Genomic DNA, 21,093 nt, shown 5'->3' with positions numbered 1-21,093 from the left:
CCTTCGTAATGACTGGATTATAGTTAATTTAAAATTTTCCTGGGTGCTTTTTGTGTTTTCAGTTTTTTTTTCCTACAGTCAGCAGTATTATTTCTTTCTTTTTTTTTTTTTTTTAAGATTTTATTTATTTATTTGACAGAGAGAGAGAGAGAACAAGTAGGCAGAGAGGCAGGCAGAGGCAGAGGGAGAAGCAGGCTCCTGCCGAGCAGGGAGCCCGATGTGGGGCTCGATCCCAGGACCCTGGGACCATGACCTGAGCCGAAGGCAGCGGCTTAACCGACTGAGCCACCCAGGTGCCCCAGCAGTATTATTTCTTTAACTGAGAACAAAGTAATCCAAGTTTTGGCACTTGACATAATTAGAAAATGACAGCACTATTTAAGAGGATGTAGGATTTTAACCCTGGGTGTCATAAACTAAAGCTCTTGTCCTATTTCATGAAGCTTTTGTTAGCTAAGAAAATGAAGAATCTGGGGCTCCTGGGTGGCTCAGTTGTTAAGCGTCTGCCTTCAGCTCAGGTCATGATCTCAAGGTCCTGGGATGGAGCCCCGCATCAGGCTCCCTGCTCTGTGGGAAGCCTGCTTCTCCCTCTCCCACTCCCCCTGCTTGTATTCCCTCGCTCGCTCGCTCGCTCTCTGTCAAATAAATAAATAAATCTTAAAAAAAAAAAAAAATTAAGAATCTGGCTTACTGTGTCAGTCATATTTGTCTTGAAGTATTTGGTTGGTTTGTTTCAGTAGTAAACAAAAGAGTAAAAAACTAAGGCAAATAAAATTAAAATATTTTAAATAATAAAATAATTTCAATAATATTCTTTGCAGTAGCTAGGACACTAAGAAAAAAGGCTTTCTCTATATTAAAATAAGTTCTAGAAAGAAAAACAACCTTTTTAAATGACAACCTTTGTTACCATTTATTTACTACCATTTAATCTCCTATAATTATTATTATCATATAATTTCATATTACCGTAAAAGAGACTCCTGTCTTCAGCAAAAAGTACTTCTAAAAATTAATTTATTTAAAAAATTTTTCTGAATGTGTAAAATAAACTCATATGATTCAAAAATAAAAATAAAGTATGTAATGAAAAGTCTTCCTCCCTCTGGCCCTGTAGCCACTTAGTCCTCTCTTCCTACTGTTCTTGTGTGGTCTTACAGAGACTTTATGCAAGTACCAACAGATACGAATATGTAAGGAGTTATCTTTTTTGAAGGCTCATTTTAACAACTCAGAAATAAAAGTAAGAATTTACAAATAATAGTGATTTTGAAGTTAACCAGTTGCCCTAGAAATTGTGCACCTGTGCCACTGAATAAGACAATCAGTTTTCCTCTACAAAATGTTTAAATTCTGTATTAATAGAACCAGGCACTTTGTTCGTTATTAAGGTTTTCTAGTTTTGAAAACAGACCCCATGTGACACTCAAGCTCTAAGGGGCATGTATTAGCCCAGGAAGTCATGTGACTGCTCAGCAGACAGTTAAGCAATTACTTTAAATTCTTACATTTTATTTTTTTAATTTTATTTATTTATTTTTTAAAGATTTTATTTATTTATTTGACAGAGAGACAGCGAGAGAGGGAACACAAGCAGGGGGAGTGGGAGAGGGAGAAGCAGGCTTCCCACGGAGCAGGGAGCCCGATGCGGGGCTCCATCCCAGGACCCAGGGATCATGACCTGAGCCGAAGGCAGACGCTTAACGACTGAGCCACCCAGGCACCCCTAAATTCTTACATTTTAAATAATTACTCCTCCTTTAACCCCAAATCTTCATGTTAAAATTATGGAAAGTCTTACAGTAGGTTTAGGTAGGTAGACATGAGCAGACCTTTCAGAAGTTAACATCGCGAGATCCGTTGTGCTTTAAAGTGTGTTGCATCTCAGCTGTGGTCTGTTCACACGGCCAGCCGTCACTGTCCTACAGGAGGAAAGGAGTGCTCTGACATAGTTTGGGCATTTTGAGGTATCTCTGCTTTTAAGAAAGGATGAACTGTTGATAAAATTGGGAGTTAAATCTAAACTTTTGTTCTAAGGTAAAGCCTCTTGGTGTTATATGGGGAAAGTTTTCGGAGTTTTACAGCAAAAAAAACACCATAATGTTTGATGACATTGGAAGAAATTTTCTAATGAACCCACAGAATGGACTAAAGGTAAGACATAATTTTATGCTTATGTAATCTGAAATTTGTGGTAGAACTTGAGCACTGTTGAATTTCATAAATTTTCGGAAGTATTCTGGTCACAGGCAAGAAAGCTTACATATCTAGAAAAATTCATATAGTTGAACATTTAGAAATTTAGAAATGAATTTAGAAAAATTCATATAATTGAACATTCTCTCTCCCACATTGATACCTTCTTGGGTTGCCAGCTCATCCAGGTATTTTCTGTTTAGTTAGCTCTGTGGAACACCATGGGCTTACTCACATTGACTTTCAGCATCACAAGTGAAAGCAACAGACATTTTATTAGGGATACAAATCTTAGGATTTCTGATGTTCTGGTTAGCTGGAAAGCTGGCAGTAACGGTTTATTTTTTCCTTTTTAAACCAAAACAGGTTTTTGAAAATTCATACAGGGCAACTAGAGATCTTAAGAGTTATAAAATGCCACAGCTAGGAATCTCAGTCACCTTGTCTACCTTCTTAACTTTATATAAACAATCTGAGGATCAGAAAATTTGTAACTTGCCCAAAATCATGTATGTGACTGGTTAATGACAGAATCTGAGTTAGAATCTAAGTGACTTGATTCCTAGGCCAGTGGTGATCTTAGCATGAAGTCATATGCAATCTTGTATAGGTATTATAGTAACATTTAATCCTGGTAGCATTGTAAATTGGTAAGATAAACATCTAAAACTTTACATTTCTGGATGTGGTCTTTAGTGTATGAGGAAAGGTTAGAGACAGAATGCTGATCTTGATAGTGAATTGCCACAATTATAAAAGCTGTTGACTTGGAAGAAAAGTACTTGAGGTGAATTGGTAGTTATGTTCCTCTCTAAAATGGTTTCTGTTTGAGGCTTTGGGAGAAATGTTTTTCTTGTGTGTAGTTTGCCAGGTGTGAGGTACAGGAATAAATTCTTGAGAAAAGATTCAATTGCTCTAAACCAAATTCTCTATGAAACTAATGGTTAATACCTGTTCAGGAAAAGAGGTGAAGTCATGATCTTCAAGGATGATTTTTGAGGAAAGCTTTAACTTAAAAAAAAAAAAAATACGATCATTAGTTTCATATGTGTTTAGAAGAAACTTTATTTTCCTAGCCCACATTTGGGCTCTACTTATCTTTGGATGCAGAGATGATATAAATTTCTAGTTCTTCATATTACTTTAGAGCAGGATCTTTTTTTTTTTAAACTAGGCATTCTGTAGAATCACTGAAGGAATTTCTAAAAATACCTGTCTACAATCCCCCCAAATTTTAATTCAAGAGAGGTATATTTAAACATTCCACTGGAAATCTTTCATATGTCTCCTTTTGAAACCTCTTTTAAGAAGGTAGTTATTAATGATTTACCCACAGTGACATAGAAGCAGTTTTGAAATTGAGAACTATTCTTCCTGTGTTTTGTTGTCATGGTTTCATAATGTTCTTGATAGAAGTCTCAAAAAAGATTTCACAGAGATCTTAAAGATGACTGCTTATTTTTAGAACAGTAAACTTCTAATAATATAAGCTTGCTAATCTTAAGGTTTGACATAGAATATAGAAGACATTGTGAATTATGAATACAGTACTGAACTAAAAAAACTTTAGTTTTGGTCATGGATAAATCGATACTCTGAAAATTTCATTTTTATTTATACAAGGAAATGATGATATAAGAGAATGCAGATAATCTAGACCATCTTAAGTTCCTAAAAAGGTTTCTTTGATATGAGACGACAGTGGTCATATATATTCTGCCCTGCTAGTGAGATCGTTTTTAAAGAATGATACAATAAGAAGTGATTATGCTAGAACAAGTGAAGGTAGACTTCAAGTGAAGGTAGAAGGTAAGTGAATAGTAGACTTTTTTCCACTTAACTAGCTTAACTTTTAGATCCAGAGTCATCGGAGTATTTTAGTTTTGCAATTTAATAGTGCTTACAACCAACTGTTAAGAAAGTAACAGTAACTTAGCAGGGCCTTGGTAAACTAGGAATCACATTGTACATTGTATATTAATAATTTAAAAGTTAACATGTCTTTACAATTTTTATTTGAATGAAGGAATACTTTGAAACATTACAGTATTGCCCAAGATTATGCAGAAACTCATTTCACTACATCACAATATCATGCCTCTTTACTTCCAGCCCCAGGGCTTAAGCAGGGTCTGTTTCTTCGAGAGAATCTTCTCTTACCTCCCACATTCATTGCTGCTGCTGTGATACAGCACTGCCCACTCTACCTGTTTGGAGGCAAGATCTCCTACAAGTGCTTTGCTTCTGCGCAGACTCACTTTCGTGCCCTTAAAGTTGTGGGAGCCTGGCTGGCTGACAGCTGTGGAGGTCCCTGGCACCAAGCTGTTCTGATGCTAGTAGAACAAATGGAAAAATGGTGGTGTGTTTTTCCAATAACAGAAACTATTTAAAACCTTTCCTCTTCTTAATAGGATATGGATTTCTTTGGGTTCATTGTTCTCAACCAGTGACAGAATTAAATGTCATCTGTTTTTCAGTGTTACTATGTAAAATTAATAACTAATGAGCAGTTTGCATTTTCTCTAAATCAAAGTAAGGATATGTTAATACTTTACTAAGGATTATTTCTTCAGTCCTTATATGTGTGTTTTAGGCGTATGATTTAAAAAAACAATTTTTATAAAATGAAAAAAATCCAAATATAAATAGAACTATATAGGAATTATATAAGGAACTCCTACATATGCATCATTCAGTTTAAACAACTTATTAATTCATAGATGATTATTTTTACTTTGTATGTACCTGCTTCCCTCTCTGTAATATTTTGAAGCAAATCCCAGAATATCATTTCATCTGGAATTAATTAAAAACTTTTGGAAGGCTGTCTTGAGTTTTATAAAGATATTTGAGCTGGTGTCTGAAAAAGCAAAACTCCTTATTTGAACTGTGACATAAAGAAAAGTGCTTAATATTTATAATTTAACGAATCATTATAAAGATAACACGTGTAATTACCACCCAAGTCAAGGTATTAATATCCCTTACTAATTATGATTCTCTACTCTGTCTGCCATCCTGACTTTTATGCTTTTGAAATAAATGCTTTTCATCATAAAATATATCAACCTTAAATATTTGGAAAATAGACTTCTTTTTATGGGAAAACTTGTATAATTAAAAAATATTTTTATGGAGACTTTAATGATAAAAATGCTTGTGATAAAATGTGAAAGGACATGTTTTATAAATGTATAATATCTTAGCTATATGAAATTTTATAGAAAAATAGTGAAATGAAGATCATCATTGTTAAAATTTATCTCACTCCCCTGTTGGATCATGCTTGTATTTGGTTAACTTTTTATAAATTGGGTGGCATGAATTAAGTTACTTATTTAGTAAGAAGCGTCTAGATTGATAGAAGAGGAAAAAAATCTAGCAGTTTTGCAAAGTAAGAAGCCATGTAGGGCTCAAGGGCTGGAAGAAAGTTAGTGTTGTCAGGTTCAGACTGAAAAATAACATAAGGTACATGAGGTAGAAGGGCTCTTGGCACTGTAAACGTTATACACGGACTGTCAGTTTATTTCACTGAGATAGTGCAAAAGTCATTTTTAGGACTGACATCCTTAATAATATTTTCATCTCATTAACTGAATTTGAATGAGAGGATAGTATAGATTTGTGCTAGTTTCCTTATTGCAGTGTGAAGTGTTGGATGTTTGTTTTCTAACAGATAAGGCCTTTTATGAAAGCGCACCTAAATCGAGATAAAGACAAAGAACTTTTAAAATTAACTCAGTACCTCAAGGAGATAGCAAAATTAGATGACTTTTTGGACCTAAACCACAAATATTGGGAAAGGTAAGTGCTAATTGCTTATTCATTTCCTTTTCACAGTAGTGAATGAAAACATTGTCTGGTGACCCTGGTATACACATAATTCTGAACTTTTATTTAAGATGGGTGAATTCTGAAACTATTTTCTAATGCAGTGACATCTCCCCCAAAAGTATTCTTCCCTTTCATCTTAACCTCCACCTTGTTCATAAACCTGCATCTCTTAAGATCTTTAATACTTCTAGGAGAGAGGATTTGAGACTGGTACACATTTGTGTTGCTACTTATAAATTATTTTGTGACACTGGATAGGTCACTCTTTTATGAATCATATGGAAGGTAGTCCCTCTTCTCATACTATAAAATAAAGTCAGGATAAAGTAAAACACACTCAAAAGTTTCCTGTGAAAAATCACTCTACAAGTAACCTCTCTGTGTAGCAGAAAAATTAGAAAACTATAATCCAGTAGAGAAACAATTACTTAATGATTTTCCTTTCCAGAGAGAACCACCATTACCATCTTGATGTATGGTCTTCTAGTCTTTTTTCTAATCACAAACATAGGCACACATCTACATATAGCCTGCCTATGAACATCAAGATTCTGAAGCAGGGAAAACCTCTGGGGAAGTGGACAGGATTATAGTGTACTGCAAGTAATTTTTTAGAATTTGGTTTTTAGGAATCTGCTTGCATTAATACAGCAACAAAAGAAACTGTTTGTGTAATAACAACAGTTTGGCTTTTCGGATCACTCTGACATATAGCTTCTTAATAGATAATTCTCATAATCCTATAAGGAAGGTAATGCAGGCATTTTTATCCTCAGCTCCAAATTATTGATGATGTAACAAAGGCATGGAGTTAATAAATGCCACAAAGTGAACAAGTTTTGTACCATTAAAACGTGTCCAGGTCTTCTGATTTTAAGAGCTCTTTCCCCACCCCATACTACTGAGTATAGTAATTTGTAAATGTGAAAACCCACAATCGTTACTCAAGAAAAATAAGATCTTTCTTTTCTTTTCTTTTCTTTTCTTTCTTTCTTTCTTTCTTTCTTTCTTTCTTTCTTTCTTTCTTTCTTTTTCTTTCCTTCCTTCCTTCCTTCCTTCCTTCCTTCCTTCCTTCCTTCCTTCCTTCCTTCCTTCCTTTTTAAGATTTTATTTATTTATTTAACAGAGAGAGACACAGCGAGAGAGGAAACACAAGCAGGGGGAGTGGGAGAGGGAGAAGCAGGCTTCCCGCTGAGCAGGGAGCCCGATGTGGGGCTCGATCCCAGGACCCTGGGATCCTGACCTGAGCCGAAGGTAGACACTTAACGACTGAGCCACCCAGGCGCCCCGTGGAAAAATAAGATCTTTAAATGAGTTTGAGGTTCTTTTTGGAAATTACAGTGTTAATATACCACTTTCACATGAGGTAGTCAGGCAGTATGAAGGGAGAGAATGCAGTCTCCAGAGCCTTGTTTTGAATCTGAGCTCTGCCACTTTCTAGCCCGTGGAACTTGGGCCCTTAGCCTCTTTGTGCTTGTAAAATAGGAATAAGTTCTGAAAGAAAGGTCTGCATAGAGCTGTTGTGAGGATGAGTGAATTAATACCTGTACTTAAAACAGTGGTTGGCACATAAAACAATCAACAGATACTAGATTATTAACAATTATTACTCATCTGGAGAAGTTTTGTTATTAAAATGAACTGCTTCTTTTGGGAGGAGAGTTAGATTGTTATTATGAATTTATCATGATACAGCTTAGACATCTTTATTTTATTTCTTGCAGGTATCTGTCAAAGAAGCAAGGACAGTAGTTACAAGTTATATTGGCAGTTATTGAGGATACTTGAGATCACAAACTTCTTGCTTTTATGCTAGAAATCATTATGATAGTGCTGGACACTGCAGTGAATATCAGACTGCTTATACTTGGTCTTCCAGTTTTTTGTAAATTTAATTTTGTATTTTTTGAAGATCATAGCAATATGCTAAAAAAATCCTTTTTTCCCCTATATGAATATACTGTTACTCTTGAAAAATATTTTCTCCAGCATTGAGTACTGAGTTCCTCCCCCCCACACACACACAAAAATCGACAAAAATGTATACTCAACAATGTCGTTTTGTGGCTTTGGAAACAAGTTATGTCTTGTGTTTTTGTCTCATTGTGTTGTTGTCTGACTAAATCTAAGACCAAACCCATCTTGCAACTACTGCTTTTCCCTTTAAAACCAAAAAAAAAAAAAAAAAGTTTTTGCGTAAGGATCCTAGTTTGGTATGCTTAAAATCACCAAGAGTTTTTTTATTCCTTTGTCATAGACACAGTTTCTCTTCTTACTGTGCACTATTTACATCTCTAAATTTTGATCTGTCTCAGTTTGGTCTATATGTGTGTCCGTGTTTTTTGAGTAAAACTGGAAAACGTCAGCTGTGATACAAGTGTGTCTCATAGTATGAGAAATAGAAAACATAAGCCTGAAGAATAAAAACTAAGGAACAAAAGTTATTTCTTTTTGGTGGCTAAGTAGAAGCACTTCTGCCTAAAACCGTTGTCATGAAAGCAATTAAAGGCAATACATTTTTAAGGGGACGGCCCTAAAAAGCATGAACAAAAAGTTTTTGTTCTGTTCCAGCTATATCTTGTCTAAGTGCAAACACTGTGTCTCAGTGAAAATATTTAGCCATAAGATTAAAAAAAAATTATTTGCAATGCTTACGCCTGCAGATATGTAATGTGACCACTGTTTTGTGTTGACAGTATTGCTTTATACAGTTCTTGTATTTGAAAGGAATCTGATCCTTTCAAATAAACATGGTGTATATTGTTCTTACGGGACTATTTCAGTGGTGTAAATAATAAATACTTTTTCTTAAAACATTGGCTTTGCTCTCTACTGTTCCAAATATTTTGCCTCTTTGTTGAATCACAAAGTGAAACAAACAGTAGGCTGGGGCAAGGACCTCTTGAAAAAAACTAAACGTGTATGGTTTAAAAGTGTGAATATCACTCTTCATTCAGAATTGGTTTTAGCAGCTACTTAGATATGTTAAATTACTTAGTTCTAATAAGTACCATGTTTTCAGGAAGATAAGCTGTTTTCTTTGTGACAGGTTATTATAAAGATATACAGTGCAGAAGAGTTTGAGAACCCTTAAATAAGATGATTCAATTAAAAACATTTCTAAATTATGAGGCTAAATTTCAATATTTAAGGATGGAGTAGAATTTTTTGGAATATTCATTTCACTGGGGCATTTTCCCATTGTAAAAGGCAGTTTATCGTTCCAAGGTAGGCATGGAAAGGGCTTAATCTTAAAACTGAACACTTAGAACTGTTTAGTTCAGTAAAGAGCAGAACATTTTCTAAATCAATATAAAATACGAAAGTGAGCAAGCCTCAAAGCGAAGTAGGATTTTTTAAAAAACATTCTCTGCCATTAGGTGGTGCTCAAACCAAAGTTTATTAGCTGGTATGCAAAATTTAGTTCTGGGAGAACATTGTTACTGTCGGCTTACCGAGATCACATGTGTCAGCTTACTGAGATCACATGTGTTTTCTAATAGAGTATTGGCGTTTTTACTTTGTCTTCTGCATCTCGTAATTTATTGAGCAGATCGATCTACCTCTTTGTATGTGGCTCACACAACAGAACCAGGCTGATACACAGGCTGATGAAACAGCAAGTTAGTTCTATGGTTTATATGTTCCTAACTTTTAAGCAGTTGGTTCTTAGTAAAGTATATTTAATCTAAAAATTGCAGAACATCATTAAACCTTTGATTCAGAGGGCACTTGGAGATCTAGTAGCCCCTCAGGTCCTTTATGAAAATCATTTATTGGACTAATGATACCTATAGGGGTTACTCAGTTTTAAAAGCAAAGAATAGATACATGGGTCATTACAGTGAGTAACTGAAATGTTCTTTATTAAAGAAAGTAAAAATACTGTCAGTTTTGTGGAGGAGGTGGGGCTGTGTAGGGAGAGGGGGACTGGGAAAGAAGAATATGCAAAAAGAAAAAAAAGAAAAATGCAAATCACTTTGGTTATTGCTTGGTTTTTAAGTGACGGTTGCCAAGAATAGTAATAAAACATGTGAATAGTGAATAAACTGGGTGAAGGATTTTCTCATCCCAGGTAATCAACAGAACTCTCAAGGAAGAAATTGTCACAGTTTCCCCTAAAGTATTTTTTACATCAAAATTTATTCTTATTAACTGGAATAGCAGCCCAAGAGATGTCGCTAGAGATAAACACTTAGATATTTATGTAAGGATATACTAGTTTTTGGAATTGCTTTGGAGAAGCTATGTCGGTCTTGATGGGAATGCTAAGTATTTAGAGCTTAAAGAGAAATCCTTGAGGATTAGTTTGACAGATTTATCAAAGACTTACGAGAAATTAATGCATGATAAGAACTAGAACAGAAATATCAGACATCCTGTGGGTTTAAAAAAGGCTATTAATTACCTAATATCCATGAGTTTCCACGTAGAATGGAAAATCTTACAAAATCTCTGACACTGATGATTTTTTAAAAACTCTTTGGAAGTAAGCAAGCACTTCTTAAATGCTGGTATAAAGATACTTCCTGATATAAAGTATTACTTACTAAAACCTGATTTCCTTCTGAAAAGCTTTAAAAGTTCAACCTATCATTAATAAAACCATTTATAAACAGTGGGAACACAATCATTAAAAATATCAAAAACAAACAAAAAATATCCAAAACAGATTGCTTAAACATTAGTGATATTTCCATAAGTCAATATGGTTACAACAAATGAGTTACATTGTATGTGTGTAATTTGTGACAGTAAAGGCCAAACTGAGGACTTTTTAGGAACATATAGATTATTAAAATGAAATAAAGTTTTAATTGCATACAAATCCCTCTTAATCCTATTACCAACTCTTAATTCCCTGGAGCACTTCTGACTACTAATACTTCTTGTTATGTAATATGTAGGCACATTTCTAGTTTCCCAGGTGAGGCCTTAAGAAGAAAAGGCAAGTGATTTGTCAGAAAAACCTGTGGCTAGAATCCCTCCTTACTAACAGTGGGATCTTGTACAAGTCTCTCTAATTCTTTGAACTTTTGTTTCCTCCTCAAAAAAGTTCTAATGATGACACTTCTCTTTCCCATAGACTGTTGCAAAGGTCAAATGAGAATTCATGGGGAAGTACTTGGAAGCAGTTCAAGCTTATGTGAATCTTAGATGTTATTAGAAGTGGTTCAGAGGGTGTGGCTATGATTGAGCTACATCATTCTTGAAATTATAATTACCAAGAGTGTAGTAGTAAAAGGAAAACTTTGTGTAATTAAGTATATGTTTTACAAATACTACCATGGCTTTCTGAGAGTTCTAAACAAGGAAAGTAGAATGAGGACGACTTCTTATGGTCTACATGTTTTTGTAAGTATCCAGCTGCTGTTAGTAATTGCCTGGACTAGAAGACCTGCCAGCCCTGCTCCTAACCCCCCCAACGTAGGTATGAAACTTTAGGGGCATTGTAATTATAGCTTATATAGTGGAATATTGACATTATTTTAATTTTAATTTTGGAAACAGCTGTTCCCAGACAGAAGCTAGCTAATTTTGCCATGCATGTAAAAAATAATCATTCCAAAGCAATAAGAATTATTTATTTATTTATTTTTTAAGATTTTATTTATTTGACAGTGAGAGATAGTGAGAGAGGGAACATAAGCAGGGGGAGCGGGAGAGGGAGAAGCAGGCTTCCCACCGAGCAGGGAGCCCGATGTGGGGCTTGATCCCAGGACCCTGGGATCATGACCTGAGCTGAAGGCAGACGCTTAACGACTGAGCCACCCAGGCGCCCCCAGCAATAAGAATTTTTTAAGCATTTTTTTTTTCTTGTAAAGCTGTACTAAGGTAGATACTAGTTTTTTTCCTGACCGGCTTGGCAGAATGAACTGTCTGTGCAGGAACCAGGCAGTCCACATTTAATGGATATTTGTTAGTCCCACTATGTGTCTCAGGTGCCATTCTTCAGAGGTAAACATGAAAAGATTGTCTTCTCTCACAGAATTTGCGTTTGAGTAAAGAAAACGATAAAATATAATTTTCAGAGACTGAGAAGTGCTATACAAACATGATAGAAAGTGGAGTTGAAGGTTGGTGATTGGCAATAGCATGGGTAGGAGTGGGAAGACGTGAATGCTAAGAGGTATCACTCAGAATATTATGAAGAAGAGTAGTGTGGGTAGAGCTAGGAGCATGTGCAAGGCCTTAAGGCGTAGTGGGAGGTGAGTGGTGGCTGGTGGGAGAAGAGGATGGGAGAGGTAGGCAGAGCCCACGGGGATAGGATTTGGCAGGTCACTGTAAGTAACCTGGTGAATTCTAAGTGAAACAGGACACCAGTGGAGGGTTTTAAGTAGGGGAATGATAATTTTTAAATCGCCTTATTGAGATCAAATTTATACAACCTAAAATTCACCCATTTGAAGTATGCGATTCAGTGATTTTTAGTATATTTACAGAGTTGTGCAGCCATCACCATGATCTAATTTTAGAACCTTATTTGTTTTTAAAAAGATCATTCTGGTGTGTGGAGAATGGACTATAGAGGGGCAAAAGTAGAAAGGACAAGATCAGTTAGGTTACTGTTATCCAGGTGAGAGAGGTTTCCAAAGTGACCAAAGGAAAGTTTGCATTCCTTCACTCCTTCACTGCATCACTTCCTAACTACCTGTCAAGGCACCGTAGTGTGCTAGGTACTGGTTGAGGGGCTAGGTCTCCAGTGGTGAATGAGGCAGGAGTGATCCCTGCCCTGTGGATCATGCCCCTGTGGGACCGTGCATGGCAAACTCATCCCTCTGGGCTTCACCACCTGCTAAGGCATTTCATTTGAAGAATGGAGAACTCAGCATATCAAAAGTCTACATACAAAGAACCTTTCTTACTCCACCTATACCCACAGTGAAAAAGCCCTCTGGGACGTCAGCCAATCCTGCTGTCCAGAAGCTGGCCCCGTGGTGAAGTGTCCAGTATGAGCATGCATGGTGTGTGACAGTGTGGAGGGGAGCAGTCAGGCAGATCAAAGACCCCTTTCCATTTCTCTAGGGAGTGTTGCAGGGAGTATAGAATATCCTTCTACCTGTTTCGTAAATGGGCAGCAGAGAAAGTCATTTACGGGGTACTTTGCATTTGTACTCAACATAACCACTTCCTCCCCAGCATCTAATGGGGCTACAATGTGTGCTCTAACTCAGTGGCTGAGTTCTGCTGCCAGATGTTTTCTCAACTCTCAATCCCAGGAACCCTTCCTCCAGCACTCATGCAAACTGGTTCAAAGGTGCTGCGTTACAATCAGATCTTTCAGAGCATGCACTGCTGTAAAATTTTGGAAATTTTAGTCAAAGCATAAACAAAATAATAAGCTAAGCCTGAACGTCTACTAAGGGGAAAATAATGAATACATAAGCACTATTGACGATCTTACTGTTTTAAGAAGACATAATTAAAAAGAAAGAATATGGGACTGTGAATATTCTTTATTTCCCCCTAAGCATTTCTTTGCTCAAAGAAGAATGAGTGTGCATCATTGTTTTGGTGGATTTGGTGAATCTGTTGAATCTAACGACCTAATTGTTTAAAAGACCTTTCGTTTTCATTTTTAAGGACTATTTTTATTTATTTGAGAAGTACAGGTAATTTTTTAAAATTACATATAATCTCACCATCTTGGGGTGACCCAGGTAACATTGTGATGCACTTCTTTCCGGGCTTTTCTCTGTGTCCATGTGTACTGATGAAATATTTGTATAAGAATGGCTAGACATGTCTCAGTGGCTCTCTGTGCTTGAATTAGCCTGTGTGGTTATTTTTAGATCCATATAATTGAAAGCTTCTGGAAGCAGAGATCCTATTTCTATTACTTTTGTATTCTTTCCAGGTACATCGTAAGTTTCTGAACTTGGTAGGTCTGTGACAAGAGTTAAGCTAACAAATGTGTAAATAAACAAGCCATAAAATATGCTTACTTAGTGTCATTATTTTTAACATTTGCTTCTTTAAATGCTTCCAACTATAACAAGACTCATGACAGAATAGAATACATGTATTTATTTCCCTTTTCTTTTTGTATCCCTGCAAAAGAATCAATCCCTGTATTGATTTTTTCCATCTACCTAATAGGAGGACATAGTGAAATAAGGAAAATATTTTCATGAAAGCTTATTGTAAAGAAGAAATTTGTAAGTTCCAGTTACCGATAACAGTGAGGTTGGGTGGGTGAACTACTGTAGTCTTATGTCTCCATGATATACAAGAGATATTTTCATCAGTCTCTTAGATAACATTTTGCCTTTAGTATAGTAGTAAATTGATTCATGTGGTTTACAAATGCCTTCACCAGACAGTAATAGAAGTGCAGAGCAGCATATCTAATGCCGTAATTATTTCTCCTACATTGATATTCTCAGGGAATTCTGGGAGCTCAAGACTAGATGATTGTTCTGATTAATAGGACACGGAGAGGTATTATACTGAACAGCAAATTATTGAAAACAAAGTGCTACAGTTTGCCTGCTGCCATCCAGTTGACTGAGTAACTAAGCATCCGCACATCCAGCCCCACTGTGAGGTGCAGTGAACATGCATGGGAGCCCACGTGTTGAGGAAGTCCTTCCAGGGCCACTAAGCTCTAACACTTCTCAAACAGGGCCCAAGAAGGACCCATATTATTGCTGCTGCGTCAGGCAGCTTCAGCGTATGTGAAAAGATAGTTAGATCCTGTAGGTCAGGGCCGATCCTGTGGTTTGAGTGAGTGGAGGAACTCAGCTAAGTCGTGTTTTGGAGCACAGGTCGGGATCTCATGCAATCTTGAAAGCACCACTTGGGGACAGCAGGGCAGGGTATGGCCCCCATAAACATGGACTTGGGAGTTAACAGGTCTGGGTTGGACAGCCAGTCCCACAACTTCTGGGGGATCTAGGATTAGAAACTTAACTCCCTGTGTTTGGTTTCTATTGCTGCATAACAGAGCACCACAAGCTTAGTGACTTAAAACAGCAAGCATCGATTTCCATGGTTAGGAGTCTGTGCACAGTTGAGCTGGATCAGGGTCTCACAAGGCTGCATCAGGGTGTTGGCCAGGCTGGATTTCATGTGGAGGCTTGCCTGGGGGAGACTCTGCTTCCCAAGAATCTGCTCATTCAGGTTGTTGGCGGAATTCATTTCCTTGAGGCTATATGGCGGGATATATGACTGATGTCCCCCTACTTTTTAGTGGCTGTCAGCTGCCCTCAGGTTCTAGAGGCTTCCCATAATTCCTTCCCACATGAGCTTCTCCAGTATGGCGACTTAACCTCATCCAACCCTCAAGCAGAGTCTCTGACTCCAATCTGCCAGAACAGAGTTGTCTTATATAACGTGAAGTCATCCTGGGAGTGACATCCTATCACATTTCCCATATTCTGTTAGAATCAAGTGACAAATCCCTCCCATACTTAGAGGAGAGAATTATGCAAAGGTGTGAACACCAGGAGGTAGAATCATTGAGGGTTATTTTATGGTTTCTCTGCCACAGTCCCTGATCCTCATCTGTAAAGTTGGTATCAAAATACTTCACAAGGTGATTAGATTCAAAATAATTACACTTATGAAGTGTTTGCATGGTGCCTGGGACATAGCATTCAATAAATGTGATGATCATGGTCAGAATCATTGGTGATACCCAATGGATGTCCTGATAATTACTTTCAGTCTTCCTAAATCATGGCCCTTGTAAGAACTCCTTAGGGTATAGAGAATTTCAAGTTCTTGAGTCTTTCAAAGGATAGCATCAAACCAGTTATCTATGTGATATGGAGAGAAGGCAAAGAAAGACATTGATTATCTAAGGCAGGACATAATTCAAGAATAATATCTAACTTGACTTTGAAATAAATTTTAAGATTTATATTATTTCTCTGATTGCTTATGCTAAGAAGGAAGTCATAAAGGACTGCCTGTTTTGTAATTCTATATATATGAAATGTATAGAACAGGCAAAACCACAGAGACAGAAAGTCGACAGTGGTTGCCTAGGGCTGCCAGAGAGGAGAGGGATGCTGGATTGAAATCTGATGGCTAAGGAGTGCTGGGTTTCTTTTTGGAGTATTGAAAATATTCTAAAATCGATCGTGGTGATGGATGCACAGCTCTGTGAATATACCAAAAGCCATTGGGTTGTATGCTTTAAACGGTCAATTGTGTAATACGTGAATTATAGTCATTATAGCTATTTAAAAAACTTGGCATTCAAATTCTAGTAGCTAATGATGGCTTCAGTCTATAGAGTTAGAGTAAAGCCAAAAATGAGAGTTTGTTTGTATATATTTGAATAACTTCGCCATTATTTCAAAGTGAAATTCCTCCCTTTTTTGGATCTAGGGCCAAATGTAAACTCTCAAATTGCTTATTTGTATATACTTGCCTTTTGAGATTCAGTACTCAATATTTCTCTTACCCAGTCAAGTTTTAAAAGTTACAGAATCGAAATTACTCAGATTGAATTCTCTAAATTTATTTGTGTAAAGAAGAGACAAATTGCAAGATCATTTGAAAGCAGATGGTGATTTTTTCTGAAAAGCGATAGGACATTTGCAGTTTTTATGTGACGATCTAGTTAAATCCATGTGGTTTTTTTCTTCTGCTCCTTCTCTTATTATCCCTTCTTCTGGTAGAAAGAGCGGGCTACCTAAGTGCAAATGGCTGGGTTGAGAGTCAGTGGCAATAAAAACCTCAGTTGCTGGACTAGCCAAGCATGTTCTGAATTCTGACCTCTTCAAAACAATAGCATTTTTGCATGATTAAGTATGCACAGTTTGTTCCAAAGCATTACCAAGGAAAGCAGGCTGGTCTGTGTCTGGATCGCCATCCTGAGCTTGGTCCTCCTGGTTTGTGAACAAGGATCTAAACACTGAAGGCTTGTAAAGACCATCGATTGGGTCAAGTGCAAATGGCCACCCCAGGGATGCACACAAAAAAGTGGAGCCAGCCACGCCTTGTTTTTATCGATGACAGCACATCAGATTAGCAGGTCCTCTACTAAGGACCCAGGGCTTGAAGGCCTGCAGCAGGTGCATCCATGCATTTGCAAACTCCAGAATCACCATTAGAAAGTCATTTCCTCCAAAGCTTCCAGGAGGCTGCCTGCCCCCCTCACAGAGCATGTGCAGACCAGGGGATGGACTTCAGTTTTAGAATTATGACTGGTTGGAAAATATTTTCACTGTCTGGAATTCTTGAGCAGGGTGATCTCTCCTCCTCTGAGCCCCAGAGCAGCTCCCATACCTCCACTGACAACTGCATGAAAGTATCTTTTCAGTTTGAAATACATTTTCAAAAAATACAGAGAAGATGAGAGAAGGATATTTTTTAAAAACCCTAAGATATACACATTGTTAATACCTTGATATATTAGTGCTTTCCAACAAGAAGAGAAAGTGAACCTTGAATGTGAACTCTACATATAATTTAGAAATTTCTAGTACCCACATTTAAAAAGGCTAAAAGAAACAGGTGAGATAAATTTTAAGAGTACTTTAACTTAATATATACAAAACATCATTTCAACATATAATCAACATAAAAATTATTAATGGGGTATTTTACATTCCTTCATAGTATCTTTGAAACCCAGTGTGTATTTTACATGTAATGTACATCTCACCACATTCCAAGTGCTCAGTAGCCACATGTGGCTGGTGCTAATACCGAACAGTGCAGGTGTGTGTGTGTGCCGTGAACCTTCACTCAACACTTGCTTCAGATGCTCTACCAAAGGAGGGAACACCCAGTTCTTATGAACTTGCTCAAATGTGGGTGTGGGGCCAGAGTTAAGAAGGAGGGGTGAGGCTTAAAAGCCATTGACTGTCATTCATCAAAAAAAGGAGTTGGACTCTTTTTGTATATGTATCTTTATTATCTATCTATCTATCTATCTATCTATCATCTATCTATCTATCTATCACATATATGGTGCTCTTCCAGATGATGAAAGATATTCAAAACTACGTGTTAAAAAAAATTCATTGTGGGGGTGGGTAATAAGTAAATTGGAAGATACTAAAAGCTTAAGACTTAGTAAAACAAGGCTGTGTATATATAGCAAAAGTGCAGCAGTTTGGGGAAGGACACACAACAACTCCTCCCACTAGCAAATATGGCCCAATCAATGCCCCAGAATGTTTTCTGCTGAGTCGCCAGCCCCACCCCCCTACTGCAGGCTGCGGGGCGCCTCTCTCTCATCCTTCAGCTCTCCGTCACATCTGATCCCCTCACCCTCATCCGAGGGGTTCTCCCGTCCACGCTATCTGAATGAACATAGAGCTTCCCTTGCCCATAATTCTCTTCTCTTCCGCTGCTTCATGTTTCTTCATGAAGCTACCACTTCTGGGATTTGTTATTGTGCTTGCAGTTTATCTCCCTCCATGAATCTGGAAGCTGCATAGGGCAGGTGCTCGAGGCTGTTTTGTCTGCGGCATTGGGCCAGCCCTTAGAGAAGAGGCTGACGCAGGGTAGGTTCTCAGTTGCTGACTGAGTGCCTGCCTGATTCGGAGGGCAGGAGGAGGCGGCCGCCCAAGAGAAGCAAGAAGGCCCCACTGTTAGAGCCACCGGGTTTTCAGAAAAGACAAAGTCAGGATTTTTCTGTTTTAAGAAAAGCAATTTCGTTTTTAAGTGCTTGGAATAACGTTAGGCTAACTAAGGATTTCTGGAATGCTTTGGGATTTGTTTTAGTGAATAAATAGAAATTATATCTATTAGCATTAATTTTTATGTGTAAACGGGTACATCCAAATTGTATAAAAGCAGTTCTCTTGAAGCATTTAAACCTCTTCTTCACCCCACAAAGCGTTTAGCACATGCTTCCCTCAAAGATTCTATTAATGGGAACTAAAACCATGAGGTTGAAATGCAGAATAAGGAAGATTTTTTTTTCCATTTATGCAGGCATATAAGTGAATACCTCAGAACTGTGCAGACCCAGGAATCCGATATCAAGGATCCTGGGAAAATCAACACAATGGCCTATTCTGATATAACCTCAGATTAAGGCATGTTTTATTAAAAAGAATATAGGAGGAAGGGAAAGCCTTCCTTGTGGTAGAACTCAAATTAATAAATGGAGAAAGAATGATGAAAATAGAAGATCACCATCAGGCAAAGCTATTGTTGTAGCAAGTATCATCAGTGTATGCTAAAATTATTGGCTAAAAGTATGATGAGAGAGAGGATATGAACATACTCTCAGAGTATCTCTCTACTAGATACATGAATTCTAACGGAAAAAATAGAAGCTCTCCTGTGGGGAAACGTGGTAGACGCCACCTAAACCAAGTGATCAAAGTCAACATCACCTGTCCTGAGATAACCTGACTCCATGCACCTCCTGATAGGATTCACTGAGAAAGGGAAAATGGCACTGGTGTGGGATTCTTGACAAAAATGCAGAATTCACATTTAATCCTGAGGGAACATCAGGCAAACCCAAGTAGGTTTTACAAAATATTTTATTTTACAAAATAATCACTGAATTTCAAAATGTCAAAATAACAAATGATTAGGGCAGACCAAGAAACTGTCTTTGATCTGAGGCGATTATGGGGGCATGAAATTTAATGCAATGTTCATCCTGGATTGGATCCTGGGCCCAAGAAAGGACACTGGTGGAACAGTTGGCAAAATTTAAATCAGGACTAGGGATTAGTTAATAGTATTGTATCAGCATTAATTTCCTGCTTCAGATATTTGTACTAAGATTATCTTAGTATGGATGATGTTAGTACTAGGGTACTTAACGCAAAGGGCGGAGTTGGTAATAGTCATAAGGGAGCTCTTGTACTGTTTTGCAATTTTCTTTCTCTGAAATGAATTCAAAATAAAAAATTGAAAACAGAGATAGGTATATTGACTTGGTAATCTGAACCAAGCAGAGGAGTAATGTTCCTAGTAATAATACTGTTATAATTTGGACTGTGTCCCACCCCCAGTTCACATGCTGAAGTTCTAACACCCGCAGAATATCGCCTTACTTGGCAATAGGGTCATTGTAGATGTAATAAGATGAGAGCATACTGAAGTAGGATGGCCTCTTAGGCAGTGTCCTTACAAAAGGGGGAAGTTTGGACACAGGCAGGCACACAGGGAGAATGCCATGTGAAGGTTAAGGCAGAGATCGGGGCAGTTACGCAGCAGAAGCCAAAGGTCACCAGAGATTGCCTGCAAACCGCCAGGTGCTCGGAGAGAGACATGGAACAGATTCTCTCCACAGTCCCCAGAAGAAACCAACCCGGCTGACAGCTTGATCTTGGACTTCCAGCCTCTAGAACAGTCAGACAATTAGTATCTGTTGTTTACGCCACGTGGCTTGGGGTACGTTGTGAATTGGCCCTGGCAAATGAATACACGAGTTAACGTGTACTGAGAATGTACAATACTCGAGGCTCTATCTTGAGCTCTTCACATGCGTTATCTCATCGCATCTTCACTCCGCCCTTTGCGGTAAGTGCTATTATTGCTTCCAATTAATAGCCAAGAGAACTGATGCTTAGAGTGGTAAGGACTACAGCTTGTCGATGGCCAAGTGGGTTAAAACCTCTACAGTCTGACATCCGCATATTCCCAATGGACTTCTTACTCCTCCTGGCTTTCAATCCCAAAAGTTTCTTACAGGATGTGAAATGGTTGCCTTTGATTAGTTTCTCTTTATATCTTATATATAAATTCCAGGGATGAAAAATAGTAAAGTACACATGTGGATGCCAAATCCTGTTTACTCACCCCCCATTTCTCTACAATCACCCCAGCATGGTGAAATCAAACACCTGCTTATTTGGAAACACTCAACATCCGACGTCTTAGTCCTCCCAAGAAAGGAGCTTTAGTTATCCAAGGAGAGATGCCATTTTGAAAGTGAGTAAATAATTTAAGTGAATACTGGGATTAAATTCAGTCATTCAAATCATGTGGGGCTGCATCCTGGGGCAATGGAGCTACTTAAGAAAAGTGGAGAGTAAATGTTTCCTCCATTTGATAGCAAATAATCAGAGAGAATTGCCCACTGGGGTCCATTTTGTTTGCCTTCTTGAGTCATTCCTTCATTCAATTAACCTT

General features: G+C 37.6%; 1 protein-coding gene across 3 annotated transcripts in view; it reads left to right on the top strand.

The window, feature by feature from the left end:
- UBLCP1 (ubiquitin like domain containing CTD phosphatase 1) overlaps positions 1 to 21,093 on the top strand; it is a 53,161-nt gene that overhangs the window by 10,993 nt on the left and 21,075 nt on the right. For 2 of the 3 annotated variants that reach the window (XR_010413237.1, XR_010413236.1), the window contains exons 9-10: positions 2,038 to 2,154; positions 5,873 to 6,000. Coding sequence is in view for 1 of the 3 variants with exons in the window: in XM_045901973.3 (XP_045757929.1) it covers positions 2,038 to 2,154; positions 5,873 to 6,000; positions 7,755 to 7,782 (273 nt within the window). In the remaining 2 variants the exon portion in view is untranslated. Of the gene's footprint in view, positions 1 to 2,037; positions 2,155 to 5,872; positions 6,001 to 7,754; positions 11,348 to 21,093 lie in introns of those variants that run through there. The other variant, XM_045901973.3, reaches the window with a different exon arrangement.

This window comes from Mirounga angustirostris, unplaced genomic scaffold (genome assembly GCF_029215605.1).
Source record: "Mirounga angustirostris isolate CCGP_5_RB_7025 unplaced genomic scaffold, mMirAng1.0.hap1 SCAF_7, whole genome shotgun sequence".
In the NCBI taxonomy this organism is placed as follows: Eukaryota; Metazoa; Chordata; class Mammalia; order Carnivora; family Phocidae; genus Mirounga; species Mirounga angustirostris.
Note: the sequence above shows the minus strand (reverse complement) of the source record. Positions and strands in the feature narration are given on the sequence as shown.